Here is a 13103-nt window from a genome sequence, read left to right as displayed (position 1 = left end):
TGTCATTTTATTTAGTTATATCTCTTATTTTGCACTTGCACCTCCTTCTTATGTATGGGCTCAGTGCTGCTTGATATACAGTACATGCCTTAAAAATGTCATTGTATGTATGTCATAAAAAGTCATAGTATAGTATATCATAAAACAAAGTCATAAAAGGACATAGTAAAAACATAAACAATGTCATAAAAACGTTATAGTATAGTATGCCATAAAAAAAATTGTAAAAAGTCATAGTATAGTATGTCATAAAAAAATCAGTGTAAAAAAATCAGATAGGATCCATAAAAAAAGTCATAAAAAGTTATAGTACAAAAAAATCATGGTATAGTATCCCATAAATAAATGCCATGAAATAATTCATGGTATGGTGTGCCATAAAAAAATGTCATAGTATCAAAAATCATAGTATCGTATAGCATAAAACAAGTCATAAAAGGTCATAGTATAAACATAAACAATGTCATAAAAACTTTATAGTATAATATGCCATAAAAAAATGTTGTAAAAACTCAGTTTATGTCATACAAAAAATCATAGCATACTATGCCAAAAGAAATGTCAAAAAAACGGATAGGATCCATAAAAAATATCATAAAAAGTTAAAGTATAGTATGCCATGAAAAATTTAAGTCATAATTTAGTATGCCATAAAAAATCATATACGGTGCAATAAAAAATGTCAGTGTAGCATCAAATAAAAAGTGATAGTATAGTATGGCATAAAAAAGTTATAGTATAGTATGCCATAACAAAAATGTCAAAAAAGTTATTAGTATGCCATAAAAGGTGTCGTAAAAACTCATAGTATAGTATGTTACACAAAAAAAATCATAGTATACTATGCCATAAAAAATGTCGTAAAAAAATCAGGTAGGATCCATAGAAACGTCATAAAAAGTTAAAGTATAGTATGCCATGAAAAATGTCATAATTTAGTATGCCATAAAAAATTATAGTATAGTATTCCATAAAAAGTCATAGTATAGGGTGCAATAAAAAATGTCAGTGCAGTATCAAATAAAAAGTTATAGTATAGTATGCCACAACAAAAATGTAAAAAAAAGTTATAGTACAGTATGCCATAAAAGGTCATAGTATAGTATGTCATAAACAATGTCATAAAGTTATTGTAAAGTATGCCATAAAAAAAGGTCGACCAGCACCCCCCAGAAGGTGGCGCCCTCAGCAACAGCCTAAATGGCCTATGCCGCTGATCTCTATCTATCTATATACATACTTCATGACTATGAGACTATGATGGTAGGGAGAATCCTAGGGGAATCCTTATTAGTCAGTAATCCGTGCTTGGCTGTGGAACAGACAACACTCATTTATTTCTTCCTAGAGCTACATCATTACAGCAGAAATAGCACTTAGTGTAAAGGTGTGTCCTGTCCAGTCGGTCTATTACAGATGGTAGTTTACTGGTTAGTGACAATATTGGCGATCGGCATCACACAATTCATGGTTGTAATTTGTGTCCATTTTTCCCTCAAACAAATGCAACAGTACCCACTGGTTGGGTTATATGCAGTGGTGTAAAAATAACTAAGTACATTTAATAAAGTACTGCAAAGTACCGTTTGAGCCACCCCTTTTACCAGCTGCAACATTAAAGTAATACATTGATGCATCAGTACTTTTGGTTCTTGCACTTTGACTGCAGTATAGCTACATTTGCCTATATGTACATTCACCACTGCCCATATGTGCAAGTGTTATTGGCTGCCATCATTATACATGCTGGTGCGGCCAGAGAACCCGCAGCCTATCAGTAAACCTGGGACATGTTGACCTGTGTTGATTTCTTCCCACCTGAAACACACCTCCCAGCCGCTGAAAAATATTATTGCGGCGAGCCACACTTCACCACTGCCCGGTTTCGGCGTAAGACCACACACTGAGATTGAAAAATAAAATTGAGTTCTCGTTTTGTGTAAAAATGCATCAGAAAAGGAGGGGGGGGAAAAAATGCAGTCGAGTTCAACTGAAGCCAATAAGAGGCTTCTTCCAAGTCCCTACTTGATTTGCCAATTTGACTGAACACAAAAGTGCATTCTTTGTGCAGAAGGTGGAGTCGGAGGACAGACTTTAAAAACCGGTACTCAACCCACAACGGTCACCTGCCAGCCTGCTGAGGTCACAGCACAAAGCAGATCTGAAAGCAAACCACCTAATCTCAGATTACAGCTCCCTCCAATCCTGCCTGGGAGCAGATATGAACCAGCACTTCATAAACTTAGCATAACTAATCCCTTCCGTTGGAGTTCAGCAGGGCACCGTAGGATCACATGTACATTAGCGCTGTGTGTGTGTAATCTCACCAATGAATGAAGAGACCCGTTTGTATCGTGTGCATTTTATTGGAAAGCAGATCACCTTTAACAAAACACAGTCAAAGACCGTTTCAAGTCATTAACTGTACATTCAAGGATTGAATGGAATGTTTCTAAAAAGGAATAGAGCTGAGGAATGAACTGAGACTAGACCTGGACCTCAGCATAGACCCAGATCCAAGTACAGTATGACGACAAGAGGGCAGGAGGGGGTTTGCAAGGACTGAGACATGAAGAGCTTCACGTCAGTTCTTCGCCCCTCTAGGCTATGGATAAAGAAGACAGGAAATGAGGCAAAAGTTTCACTGGTCGCGACCAGTGTGAGGACTGCTGCAGGTACCCAGAGTGCTCAGTAGAGCCAGTCGAAGGCACAGCTCGTGTAGGTGGACAGCTCTTCATCTTTGAACCACAGACCGATCTCCTTCTGGGCACTGGCCACTGAGTCACTGCCGTGGATGATGTTCCTGTGACGAGGAAAAGAGTGATATGATAAGAACGCGAGAGAATTCAGTCCAAAGAAAACCAAATTTAATATCCCAAAAAAGGTTAAATCAGGGTTACCGACTGCTGTTTGCATACCGTGTCGGGAAGTTTAGCTCTCCTTTGGAGGTCAAATAAAAAGCACTCACTTGCTGACGTCGATGCAGAAGTCTCCTCTGATAGTTCCGGGCTTGGAATCAGCGGGGTTGGTCTCGCCCAGCATCACCCTGCCTGTCTTCACCGCGCCCTTGCCCTCCCACACCTGGAATACGCAAGAGAACAGAGGGATGAGGCCAGCTGCTTTGTTAGCTCTTCCTTTTTTCTTCCATGTTTAAGCCTTTCTGGTTCAACAAGACACACCACACTCTTATACAATCTGTTGGGTCTCTTCTTACCATGGCAACCACTGGACCAGAGTTCATGTACTTGATGAGGGTAGGGAAGAATGGCCTGTCCTTCAGGTCGTCGTAGTGCTTCCTCAGGTGGTCCTCAGAGGCCTGCAGCAAGGACACAATGTAGACAGATACCGACGTTAGTGTTTAATGGAAATTTCCGATTGCCTGATCTGCTTACTGATTATTTGTCCATGTTGCAAAAGCAATAGTGTCCGCTAGTATTAGCATTCATTTGGTCACAGGGGGGCTGCCAACTCACTTTTCAAAGCTACAGCCCCATGTTACCTTCCAGAAGTATTAAATCCCTGTGAGTTCATCACAATGGAGCTATACACATTTTTAAATTTGGGCAAAAGGCATCCCAAAAAATTCAGCAAAATTAATAACAGAACTAACATTGTTTTATTTCTGTCATATATAAATGTAACATTCGAGTAGGAACTGCAACAGCATTGTTCTGAACAAAATCACTGATAATGTGATAGTTAAAATGTAAAATAAATAAATACATAGTTATTTATAGTATAAGAAACGGTCACGTTTTGAGCAAATCGCTATTATAAACTATAATGTGTTGATGGATGAGGTAAGGAGGGATGAACTACGAGCTAGTCGGTCGAAAAACGGTGCATTTCTCCACGGGCTTCACTGTCAACATACTCTGTCATATACAGTAGGTCTATTACTGCAAGAAGTTCCATTATATATTTAATTTTTTATGATTCAGGGCTAGGCTTGTCGCGGTCATCGGTGTTACACGGTGGTCGCGTGAGAAAGACAAGTTGCTGCAAAGCGAAAAGCAAAAGCACCCATTTGGCAATATTTCAGATTTGAACCCAATGCTATAAAAAGGAAGTGGTGTGCACTGCGGAGCCACCCGACGCTGAAGATCAAAGTACGCGCGCACAGCCCTCGCCCGAACCTCACCGCACCTAGGCTACATGTTTTTGACAGATTGCTCGTGTTTCCGCCCTTACAAGCAAAAGACGTGTTGCACTTTTGGCAACAAGCATCGTCTCGACTGAAGTAGAACTGCGCTTTGGACTGTTTTTGCAAGATATCATTTATGTAGCCTAAATAAATAGGACATTTATTTTCTTAATTTCTAAACAAAACCGATAGCAGGACTGTTAACGTTTGAACTCATAGATACTACGGTCTTGAAAAAAAAAAAATATGGGTCTCGTTTACTACCGGGTTTTCGGTACCAATCCCTTTTCATGACAGAGCTTTACTGGCTAGAGTGTTGTCCCCATCATGATATAATAACCTAACACACTGAACAACAAGCCTCTGAGGCATGACCCTCCTCCCGTACTACATCCTATTTATTCACAGCAGGCACGACAACCTCGGTCACATGGTCAATACATCCCACTCTAATGTTAAGGCTCTGGTCACACAAGTTGAATAACCAGGAAATCCTGTAAGCAGATAACTGTGGTCTCATACTGCAGGACGACAACTACTGCTGAAATATCTGCAACAATACTGAACAAAGACAAATCTGACCAATTCAGTGTGCTAGTCATTTAAGCAAATTAATAATAAAGTATATTATAAACAGTATATTTCTGTTTAAGGTCAGATATTAAGTGTGAAGACATTTTGGGCTCTGATAACTTGAGATTTGCCTTCAACAAGATAAGGATTAAAAACACAACTTGACGCTGCATTCTATAATGAGTCCAGCTTTCTGTGCTCCTCCTCCAGACTGTACTCTGCTCCCAATTTCATTTCACTTCCGACTGCACCACTAACCTCACTGACACCAGGGTTTAATTTGAGCAGTTAGGGTTAATCTACTTCACCTCTGTTAACTGGAATGGGACATTTTTTTTCTTTGTACACGTTATATTTTACAGTAATTCTTGCATAAGGCAGGTTTGTTTTCGTGGTACAGCAGAATCCCACACGGTCAAAGATCAGATGTTAGAGGATCAGGAGACATGCGACCCTCGGTGCTAATCTATGCCACGGTCAGGAATAGACAAGTAGGCTAATCAGCTCACCAGAGGCTTTTAACAGTCACACTGCACACTCAAAAGGATCATGTGCATACCCTGTAGATGGTTCAAAATAATACCAGCGACTGTCAGCTCATTTTAAAAAACCCTCCGCCAATAAGCCTTCTAGAGAAAAATAACAGTTTACTTACATGGAGCATCTTCATGCCAACGAGTTTGAAGCCTTTCATCTCAAACCTCTTGATGACCTCTCCGATGATGCCCCTCTGCACGCCATCGGGCTTGATGGCGATGAATGTGCGCTCCAATTGTTCGTCGGACATGATTCTGAAACAAAGCAGAAGAAAAAAAGGGGATGAAGGGAGAATAAAGTACAATCTGCAAAGAGGGACAAGCCTGGAGTCACTCACGTCTCGTGGTTGCCGTTAGCGGTGGGGCCAGCTGCGGAGGGCCCCGACCCCATTGCACAGTGAATGCATAGACGACACGAGCTGGTGTGCAGCTCACAACATCAAACACCCAACCTGGACTACTGTGGCTTTGACTGCCAGCCCCGCCCCACAGAGTAGAGGCTTATCCTCACGCTGTTTCTATGATGCGCCGGACAGAGACTCAACTGTCAGTTTCACTAATCAGACCATGTCAATGACGCAAGTCACAGGAAAATTATTATTAATCTGCAACTAAATTTCATAGACTAAAACTATGAAAAGGCAACACAAGTGTTCCATATAATTTACTACAGTTAAGGCTGTCAAAGCCAACAATAAGAAAACTCAACTTAGTTTTAACGGCACTAATCTAGGTTGTGGCGGGCTCAGTTTTAAAGCTTGAGTGAAGATACTGGCATCATACGACACTACAAAACCTAAGGAATCCAACTCTGCCATACTAGCTTGTCAGGAAGGAGGTCAAATAACACTCCAAACTTGCGCTAAATGTTCGCAAGGAAAAACTGGCATGGCCATTTTCAAAGGGGTCCCTTGACCTCTGACCTCAATGAAAATGGGTTCTATGGGTACCCACGAGTCTCCCAGTTACAGACATGCCCACTTTATGATAATTCCATGAAGTTTGGGGCAAGTCATAGTCAAGTCAGCACACTGACACACTGACAGCTGTTGTCTGTTGGGCTGCAGTTTGCCATGTTATGATTTGAGCATATTTTTTTAATACTAAATGCAGTACCTGTGAGGGTTTCTGGACAATATCTGTCATTGTTTTGTGTTGTTAATTGATTTCCAATAATAAATATATGCATAAAGCAGCATATTTTCCCACTCCCATGTTGACAAGTGTTAAATACTTGACAAACCTCTCTTTAAGGTACATTTTGAACAGAAAAAAATAAGTGCTTATTCACAATTAACTATTTTAATTGATTGACAGCCCTAATTACAATTCATTATTTCCAATCAATTGTCTGTGAACCATATAAAGTCTAGAGTTAAAACATGTCAATTATATATATTTATTATTATTAGTATATGTAGTTGATAGAAACTAAAGTTATTTGAGGTTCCATCTGCTCAAATGTAAGGATTTGAGGTTCCAGCTGCTTAAATGATGGTTAACAGTCATCTCCTTGAACCCAGGTAAATTATAATGTGAATGTCACTTTTTCTGACATTTTACAGACCAAATTATCACAACATAATTGGTACATAATAAAATTAATTGATAGTTGCAGCCTTACATCAGTGCACATAAGTAGCGAGTTTCCAATAAGGAATAACTAATGAATATTTATTTATTTGCCCTATAATTAGAACCAAATTACATCGTTCTTCCAAGGAAACTAGTAGAAAATAAATGGAAATTGCAGCCAGTAAAAGAAAGTTAAATTTAAAAATAACCACATTTGATAATGACAATTCTTAACCTAGTTGCAGCCCTACATTTAATTACATTTATGCAAAAAAACACAAGTTGGAGCCCGTCATCACTTTTCTGTGCAGCTGAGAGCTCAGTGCTGCTGACTGAGCAGCATTACCTGATGGGATTCCCACAAGGGAATTCAAATTAAAGAATTAAGCCCAAAACCTAGAGATTAGCATGGAAATAGGGCTTCCCCTTCTTAGTCAATTTTTATGCTTTTTTTTCATGCTGAATGACTTATTTCCAAGAAATTTATGAGCACATCTTTGGTAAACACAAGATTTAAAGTGGTGCTTTTGTGTGATTCTATTTGGAGGAACGCAGTTCTGTCAATTAAAAAACTAATCGATAAATTGACAGAAACATGTTAGTTGACTAAGAATTACTTTGCTCAAGGGCAGCCCTAAAGGAAATAAGCCTTGGAGAATGAAGTCTACTGACAAGATGTTCCATCACCCCAATAGCTTGCATCTTAAACATGAACGTAGTCTGAATATGACAGAGCTAGACAGACATGACTTAGATGGGTAAAATCCTGCACAATTTCATACAAATTGTGACACATCTGCAAAACAGCCATATTCGCATAAGAAATTATTACTTTAATTTAGGTCTACTGCTGTTATCCAAAATCAACTTCTCCTTTATTGACCACTCCCTAAGCCTGTGGCTATTTACTTCTCTTATTAGGGCTATGCTGCCGGTCCCCACTTCCTCAACTGGCTTTGCCGGCAAATAGTCCCGATGGCGCTACACCAAACACCGAAGTTTAAAACTTTGAAAATTCATAACAAATCAGCCGTACGTGTAGGCCAAAGAGAGCAGACTGTCCAGATGCTTCAACCTGGCAGGAATTATGAAGTCCATCACTGTTTTTCTCAAAAACTGTAAAACTAATCTCCTCCCACAGTTTTTGCTCAATTGACACCAAACTTGCTCTGCTGCATCTTCAGACTGTCCTCCACAAACCATCCAGCCACATTTTTGAATTATCAAAAATTTAACCCACAGTGCATCAAAACGTTTTAGTGCAAATAGTACTGTACACAGCTACTGCAAAGTCTCTTTAAATAAAGCTCCAATGTTCATGAAAATGAAATGATAATATTTAAGTCACTGTAGGTGTACTGTGGTAAATTTCAGAATTTAAGCTCAAACTGTAAATGTAAACCATTGTAGTCAATGGAAATCAAGCATTTTTAAACATCAATTTGTCACTTGGAGCAAATCAATCTTTAGGAAAATATGATAAAATTCTCAGGTCATTGTAGATGTAGGGTGATACATTTCGAAATCTCAAACGGTATATTTGACAGTATTTTGAATTCTAACCTCATGTGAACCATTGCAGTCAATTGAAAGCAAGTATTTTCAATTAGTTCATCCCTTACAGATCGATCAATCTATTAAAATAAATTACAGGCATCTCCATGTTGTGCAGATAAAGTACGCAAATTTCTCAGAATTTTGTCTCAAACTGAATTTTTTTTTACACTAGTTTGAGCCTTTACATGCAACCCTGGCTGATTGAAAGTAGGAGTCATAGTGTGAAGTGGTAGTTTCCCACGGGCAGTGAACTCACCAACACAGTGACTTTGCTCTTGGTGTCTGAGGTTGAGTTCCACGTCCTCCTTTTACAGTTAAAACTATCATTAATACAGCTTGTGAATGACTGAATGAGCTATGAAATTTGAGGAATAGCTATTAGCATGTAGGATTATATGTCATTATTATTTCAGCTCATAAGCGAATACACATACAAGCAGCTTTTATGTGCTTTGTGAATGCACTTTAGCTCAGTGATGTCAGTGACGTTTGGTCTGGACCGGCTGCATTTGACAGCCGGTCTTTTAATCTTACACACAATCAGATCCGGCTAGACAAGAGAGGATCGTCCTCCTGAGGCTATCTCCTCATTACTGGGAACTCCCACAACATGCAGAAGCAATTAAATTAATTTGAATAAGTCACAGATCGGGGGGAACATCCAGTTCTCTGAGGAGATGACAGGCCCAGGCCTGCACACACAGACAGCCACATGGTCTTTTGTTCGCTGCTGCTGCAGAAGAAATCACTTCCAGAGTCAGGGAGGCGTCAGGAAGCACCACAAAACCACAACGTTACCTCACAGCTCCAGTTATTAACGTGACGTTACTACTGAAATCACAGTATTATGCAGAAGTTGTGCTAAAAACCCAAGTTAACTCTCGACCACACCTAAAATACACACTAAACTTCAAACTCGAGCGTGCAAACGAGGGTAAACTGGGAGTATTTATATTAATACAGACGTCACATAGTAGTAAAAGATGATAAATACACTCACATTACCTTGATAATGAGGCTTAGGCTGAGTGAAAGGTAGTGGATGCTCCGGGTGACATGGGAGAAGACCGATGGAGCGTGCGCAGCCGCGTTTTATAGCTAGGAGGCGGGGACAGGCGCGACGGCAACACACTGGGGTCAAAAAAAAAAAAAAAAAAAAGCGGTTTGTATATTAGTGTCAAGTTTCTCGATTCAACAGTAGATTAACCCATGATTACATTTAACTCCAGTTACAGTCCACACACCACATACAACCACATCATCCTTTTTTTATCCATCATTCTCTTTTAAAAAAACATCATCTTTTTATCCATCACCCTATTAAACACCATCCTTTTAGCCATCATTCTTTTACTTTATATCTATCAACCTATTCATATTTATTTTACTTCATTTTTTTATCTTATTCTTTTTAATCTTGCCTAAATTTGATTTGCACCCTGACTGACAGCCAGCGACCCCCCTCTCAAGCAGCACACACAGTCACATGATATTGATCTTGCCCAGTTATGTTGGCTTTTTAAAGTTTTCTTTTTTCTTTATTTGTTTATTTGTTTATTTATTTATTATTATTATTTTTTTCTTTCTTTGATTTATTTTTCTCTCCATTTTGTTTTATCCATATTTCATTTTATTTTATTTTGTTATGAGGAAAAGGAAGAAAAAGGAAAAAAATATATATAAAAAAAAAGTTTAAAAAAAAACTCCTCCACTGGCCGGGCATGGGCCATGATGCCTCAGCACCAACTGGGCTCCTCCTCCATCTCATCTCTCCTCCCTCCAATGATTTCCTATGGATAGAAAAGGGCATAAGCCCTGAGCTATCAAACCAGGCTTACGAAGTTACGATACGATACGATTCAACAGTAGATATCACATAGAAATCATCATCTGAAAGCTGGGAAACCTGAAGATTAATTTGAGGTGCAGCTCAGCACTGTGTGTCAAGTTGTTCTAGTAATAAATTATGGAAATATGTGATGGTCATTCCCATGCTCTATTATGTCTCATAAATTGTTGCATACATTTTTGGGTGGATACCAATTGTTACACAGATTTGAAGCTAAATTTAACCCTTTTTTTTTTACCAATTCAATTCAATTAAAACTTTATTGCAGACTCAAGGTCCAGATAAGAAAAAGGAAAAAAAACCAACAAAAATACATTACATATAATACATTACAATGCAGGAAGCGCTATAAAAAGTCAGGATTCAAAGATATTAGAAATATAAATATTAAAAATATATATACATACATCAATGCCTTACATATAAAGAACTATACCAGTGCCTCCACAGCTGTGATTGGTACCGTGTAGTGCTGAATCGGATGTTAAACAACCGAAAGATTATGTCATTCTCAGAGTGATTAAGCCGGCATATAAATTTGTACATGGGATTTCTTAATACAGTTTGAAAAGTATTTATGCCTGCAGACACAAACATTTCACTTGCACTGCAACATCTTGGTCTTTTCAGTAATATTCTCATTGCATCATTATATGCGACCTGAAGTCTCTGTAAACTCATTTTTTTATAGTTTGACCACAAATGGGCTGTATACAGTGGTGTACAATTTGCTCTGAACAGAGACATCTTCACTCTATCTGAACGCATACTAAACTTCCGTAAGAGAATGTTTGCTTGTGCGTACATCTTGCGGCATTGCCTATAAATATCATCATCATCTGTCATGTCTTCAGTAATGAAATGTCCAAGATGTTTTACCGTATTACAGACACAAAGACCACTAGAGAACTGATAACAAATTATCAATAATCCCTCCAAAATACCACATTAAGACACCAAGACCTTGAGGAACACCATAGAAAAAGCCATGCTGTGATTTGGTTTCAAAAACTTTTGACATTTGGAGATTTCTGCAAGAATTGCATTTTTCGGTGATTGGATGGCGAGCACTTCTGTTCTGGAAACTGCTCAGAAACCCCCTTATTGTCAATCTAGCTATGAAAGCCATCCATCCTCTGAATGCCCTTGGTCTTAAAGTTTCATGAGACTGTGATTATCCTACAGGTCACCACAGGTCATTTTATACAGTGAGCTCAAGTGTGTCAGTGTGCTGACTTGACTATGACTTGCCCCAAACTGCATGTGATTATCATAAAGTGGGCATGTCTGTAAAGGGGAGACTCGTGGGTACCCATAGAACCCATTTTCATTCACATATCTTGAGATCAGAGGTCAAGGGACCCCTTTGAAAATGGTAATGCCAGTTTTTCCTCTCCAAAATTTAGCCTAATTTTGGAGCGTTATTTAGTCTCCTCCCCAACAAGCTACATATGCTAGACTATGACATGGTTGTTACCAACGGATTCCTCAGGATTTTATAGTTTCATATGATATCTTATCATATCTTCACTCTAGCTCTAAAACTAAAATCTACTACAGCCTCTGACAGACAGTAAAATCTGTCGAAATCACACGTGAAGATGTGGTTAATAATTAATTAATGAATCATGTTTATTTCTGATTTATGACTAGAACAACTTGACACACAGCTCTGAGCTGCACCTCAATCTTCAGGTTCTCAGCTTTCAGATGATGTACACCACTTCTATGTGACATCAACTGCTGACCTGCTATCTCCTCCTAAAGACCCCCTCTACCCCCCTAACAAAAGACAAAAAAGGTCCATTGTGGGTCCAAGTGTTGTAGGAAATATCACTACAAGTTGAGTACAATAATTACACTTTATTGAAAGAAAGTCCAGTGTCACTCATCAACCGAATAATAACTAATAACAAATGACATGTTGTCAGCGTGTATAAAGCATTTTACTGTTGTATCCTATCAGCTAGTTTAGTCACAAATCTGATTTCTTATCATTTTTGCTTCTTTTTTTCCCGGATAATTTGACCTCTATGGGCCTCATCACAAGCCAAGATGGTTCCGAACCACTGCTTTATTCTTTAATAATGTGTTTATTTTATAATCTCATCATATGGTTTCATCCGAAAATGTTCTTAATCTGAACGGTAACTGCAGTTGCCAGATTAATAATTAAAAAGTGCAATATTTCCCTCTGAAATGTCGCCATAAATCTGCTGAACTCTTGAGCTCCTGATCACATCACTTGTCACTTTATACCATTATTTACCTTTAAATACTTTACATGCTATTTTACAAACTGTTGCTCCTCTGTGTATAAATATATACATATTTATTACTTCTCTATATATGCATACTACATTCCTGTCTACACCCCTGTATATATATATTTTAGTACTTCTCATTGTTACATACTACATTCCTGTTTACACCTCTGTGTACATATATTACCTCTCATACTTCTCATTCTATTTACATTACTATTTTACATTCACTTATGTTTATATTTATTTTAACTGCACTATTGTATGCCTTAGATTATCATTTTACTGCTTACTGCATTACATTACTTTTATATATACATATTTTATGAGCATTGTTGAAGGTACCTGAGACCAAAGATTTTCATCGCCAACGACTGCTGCTGCTGGAATTGACAAATGACAAATAAAGAACTTCGAACCTTGAGAAAATGAAACTACTCAAAGTGAAGTACAAGTTGTTTTTAAGTACAGGCCTACAGCACTTGAGTAAATGTACTTAGTTACATTTCACCACTGACAAGTCAAAATGTCTGCTGTGAAAAAAGGTCTATATGAAAACTAGTCTATATACTGGAGGTCAACAGAATTTCCCCCAAAAAAATATT

At 38.3% G+C, this 13103-nt stretch overlaps 1 protein-coding gene across 2 annotated transcripts; it reads right to left on the bottom strand.

The window, feature by feature from the left end:
- Positions 1 to 2346: 2346 nt before the first annotated feature.
- nme2a (NME/NM23 nucleoside diphosphate kinase 2a) lies at positions 2347 to 9517 on the bottom strand. 2 transcript variants are annotated; one of them, XM_074619432.1, is made up of 5 exons: positions 9391 to 9517; positions 5373 to 5508; positions 3215 to 3316; positions 2969 to 3081; positions 2347 to 2803 (listed from the first exon to the last, which is right to left on the bottom strand). In XM_074619432.1, exons 2-5 carry the CDS (start codon positions 5502 to 5504, stop codon positions 2689 to 2691), a joined length of 462 nt encoding a protein of 153 aa, XP_074475533.1. In that variant the 5' UTR covers positions 5505 to 5508; positions 9391 to 9517; the 3' UTR covers positions 2347 to 2688. The 2 variants fall into 2 exon arrangements, with proteins under 2 accessions (XP_074475533.1, XP_074475535.1); XM_074619434.1 differs by having other exon boundaries at positions 9386 to 9494.
- Between the last annotated feature and the right edge of the window lie 3586 nt (positions 9518 to 13103).

The sequence above is a fragment of the Sebastes fasciatus genome, chromosome 20 (genome assembly GCF_043250625.1).
Source record: "Sebastes fasciatus isolate fSebFas1 chromosome 20, fSebFas1.pri, whole genome shotgun sequence".
Taxonomy (NCBI): Eukaryota; Metazoa; Chordata; class Actinopteri; order Perciformes; family Sebastidae; genus Sebastes; species Sebastes fasciatus.
Note: the sequence above shows the minus strand (reverse complement) of the source record. Positions and strands in the feature narration are given on the sequence as shown.

What these genes read in the sequence shown, in the direction of transcription:
- nme2a (XM_074619432.1), bottom strand. Translation starts at nt 5,504, where the DNA reads ATGTCCGACGAACAATTGGAGCGCACATTCATCGCCATCAAGCCCGAT. An exon ending in TTGGCATGAAGATGCTCCAT is followed by an intron (nt 3,317 to 5,372) that starts GTAAGTAAACTG and finishes TCCTTGCTGCAG; the next exon opens with GCCTCTGAGGACCACCTGAG. An exon ending in CTGGTCCAGTGGTTGCCATG is followed by an intron (nt 3,082 to 3,214) that starts GTAAGAAGAGAC and finishes TGCGTATTCCAG; the next exon opens with GTGTGGGAGGGCAAGGGCGC.